Source organism: Nanorana parkeri, unplaced genomic scaffold (genome assembly GCF_000935625.1).
Source record: "Nanorana parkeri isolate BGI_ZX_2015 unplaced genomic scaffold, ASM93562v1 scaffold435, whole genome shotgun sequence".
Taxonomy (NCBI): domain Eukaryota; kingdom Metazoa; phylum Chordata; class Amphibia; order Anura; family Dicroglossidae; genus Nanorana; species Nanorana parkeri.
Window position 1 is genome coordinate 715,751 of NW_017306703.1, and position 3,656 is coordinate 719,406.

General features: G+C 38.3%; 1 protein-coding gene across 1 annotated transcript in view; it reads left to right on the forward strand.

The window, feature by feature from the left end:
- Positions 1 to 3,656, forward strand: part of LOC108789991 (transcription factor CP2-like protein 1) — a 41,643-nt gene that overhangs the window by 5,781 nt on the left and 32,206 nt on the right. The window contains exon 2 of the mRNA XM_018560159.1: positions 2,329 to 2,471. Coding sequence (XP_018415661.1) covers positions 2,329 to 2,471 — 143 coding nt within the window. The remainder of the gene's footprint in view (positions 1 to 2,328; positions 2,472 to 3,656) is intronic.

Here is a 3,656-nt window from a genome sequence, read left to right on the forward strand (position 1 = left end):
CACCATGGTCTAGATTTGTTCTCATAAGCTCTTTTTAATTTAAAGGCAACATCTTTAAAACTGCGTTCCCTAGTCCTTCTATCAGAGTCATACCAAGTTCTTTCTGAATTTTATCAACTAAACAATCCTAATCAATCATGACTACAACAAATTCTATACAAATAAATAATACAAAATATATTTATATATGATGTATGAATCACTTCAGTGGGGTTACAAAACCCAAACATTGATTTGTAGGTGAAAGAAATGAGGGAATCCCCAAGAGCGGGGAAACCGAAGTGATCCAGACCTCAGAAATTCAAAATATTCATATATGTTCCCAAGGAGTGTGAATTTGCCTTTGATTAAGATCGTGCTACATTCAGCTCTATATGCTTCAATTTTGTATTGATGGTTTGTCTACTTCAAAAGTATATTTTTCCAACAATTCAGCTCCATATAGATAAAAGTTTTAAGAAAGGAATCAGTAGTACAAACTTTTATATTTTTTTCATATACCAATTTTAAAGTGTCATTATAGTGATCACTACCACCTGAGGATTATTTTCAGCCATCCCCATCTTGTTTCATCCAATGTGTGTGTTCTATATGCTGGTTTTCATATGAATAAACCATTTCCTTTAGTTTTTTGCATAGATATTGTATTGATCATCTATGTAGGATACACAGAGTAGCTTTTCAGATCATGTGAAATGTGATCCTGTTTTTTAAAATATGCTTTGTTAATAAATCAAGCTACTTTTATAGATAAGTGTGTATGTTATATTTTTTCCCAGGGAGTGTATCCCTTTGGGGGATATTGTTTTCTTTATTGCATATTCTGGGTCCTGCACTCCTTGGGAACATATATGAATATTTTGAATTTCTGAGGTCTGGATCACTTCGGTTTCCCCGCTCTTGGGAATCCCCCATTTCTTTCACCTGCACAGGAAGTGTGTTACTGGTCACCAGGTGAAAATAAAGGGGGAAAAAAAAAACTATTGCAGCCACCTCATCTAAGAATTTGTAAGCTGCCGTATATTAAATTTTTGTGGGGTTTAGACACACTTTAACGTAAATTTGAGACGTACCTGAGATCACTGAGAATTAATTGTAGGTGTAGTCAACTTACTTTGTTGGCATTTCTATTCCCATAGACTTGTATGAGGAGAGAAGCAGTTCTGGAGAGAACAAAAGCCCGTCAACACTGGTCTTAAAGCTTATGTTGAAGCAAAATAAGAAAATAAATATCTAGTACATCTCTGGAATGCATGCACATTTCCCAAATGTTTATCCCATTAAATATGCTGTAAGTACAGAGCTGTTGATGTGTCAGAAAAAAACTATGCTCCTACCTACCTTACTTTTTGGCATGACAACAAAGCTCTGAATTTCTAAGCTAGTGGTGTCAGCCCTGCCCTTTATTTCTAAAGCTGGCCGGCACCTGACACTGTTAGAATACCTGAAGAGTGATTGCAACTGATTGACAGTAGTCACTGTTTGGCTGATAATTGTCCACATGGCTCCTGGCTGGTTCCGGCAGAAAATTTGAGCAATGTATGGCCAGCCTTATGTATTCCAAAGAACACAGAGCTCTCCTCACCTCCATAAACCCTCCTTGTACACAGGAAATTATCAGCTCACAAGAATTCTGGGAAAATCAACAGTTTTTTTGCACTTATTAAACAGATAGCAAAACACTTCCAATGGTATATTTAGCAGACCAAAACGGATCAAATAAAAATAGCTCATCATTAGGGCTTACATACACTTCAATCCTAGTTTGGGAAATCAATTGGACTTCTGTTATTAGCTGGGCATGCAGAGGTTAGAATGGTGAGAAACACTTATTTGGCCCCACAGACAAAGCGTGCTGTGATCCTCCTAGGTCCTGGCAACCAGTGATATCAGTGAGCTGGTGGGATGCTGAACAGAGCCGGCGCCAGAGGTACTGTGCCCCACCAGCGCTTGCAGTTTTTGGAAGTTGCAGGAGAACTAAAACATATGTCGGTTTCTTATATCTCTAGGGGACTCTAATGAGATATCTGTGTTTGATCCTTTGATCCTTATGCGGAGATTCCAATCTGTTAGATTTGTAATAAATTTTTTCTAGGGATAAGGCAACAGGAAGTCAGGCATATGGCAGGAAGTGCTCTTGGTTGGATTATAGAAGTCATAGAAGAAGCCAGAGCCTGACTCAGCTCAACAGACTCAACCTATACCTTAAAGTGGACTAACCATTTAATTCATGTTTGAGAAACTTTTTTGTTTGCATTGTATCTCTAATCTTTACCATCTGATGCAATAAGCTATACTCATTTTTGATGTATTATAACTTGCTTACAGAGATTCCATTACACTGCCCTTCTTAAAGCAAGAGGACCAAACAATAACCACCCCAATGTGCCCAATCTTCCAGTGTGTACTGTGTGCGCCCAGCTCCCCCGCTGTGAAGCTACATGAGGAGTCGCTTACCTACCTCAACCAAGGTAACTCATTCTTCCTACAATTAGCCAGTGTACAATGATTGGTTTATAATACTGGGAAAAAGCTCACACATAAAACTGCTTAGTCCAAAAACAATAAAAAATCAAATTACATTACTTAAGCTGGTCATATACTCTACATAATTCTCAAATGGGAATTGGAGGAATACCTGCTGACAACTATTCTTTTAAGCAGCCACTGAAATTAGAGCAGTGTATGCCCAGCTTTGCATTTACCAAAATGTGATAGGATATGCTCGATCTTACACAGCCCAATTGTCCCTTGCAAATTAACCCCCTATTGTAGAACACTTTTCTGCTGCCTTAAGGCATATTGAGATCATTTTATCAAAGGAATCATTAATTCACTTCACTCCCATCCATCTGCTATACTTCAAGTATGTATTCATTTGCAGGGAATGAATGTTTGCTTAATTCCCTCACTACATGATTGGCTGGAACTCAAATTCCACTAAAAACATTGCTGTTGTCATAAATCAACCCTAAAATGTTCCGTGGAAAAAACATGGTAAAACTTTCTAAAGACTGAAGGTATCCATACGTTTCTATTCCAATATATTTATCAAACATATGGCTATATACTGTATTTAATTTTAGGATAGTATGAACAGCCATGCAAATCATGTATTTATGCCACTGGGCCAACTGTACCTCCTAAACCACTGGTTTATGAATAAATAATGACACTATGTGGAAAAAAGTACAGCGGGCCCATGGTGAAAATACCTGTGATTGCTTGGTAACCTCCCTGAGCAGATCGACAGGATGACCTGGCTGCACAAAGTCACCTGACATCTAAATGCATACCATGTATTTTTTCATATACTCCTATCCTATATTTTGTAATTCATGCAATTGTGGGGCATGTAGAATGAGGCTCTAGAGTGTTGCATCCTCATTTGGCAGAGAATAAATAAAAAGATGGATTTTTTTATCTCCATAATGCGAGTCATACACAAATATGTGGCAGCATGGCAGTGGGCTTTAGGGCACAGTGCCACATATACAGTACGGGTCCAGCCAGCATTGCTCAATGATGTGCAGCCAGCTATGTGACTATCCAGATCTTAGCAGCCAATTGGTCTATTGGTCATATGATTATTATGACAGCCAATCTCAATGATCACATGATGGCCAGTAAATGCCCCCAGCATTACGATCCACTTG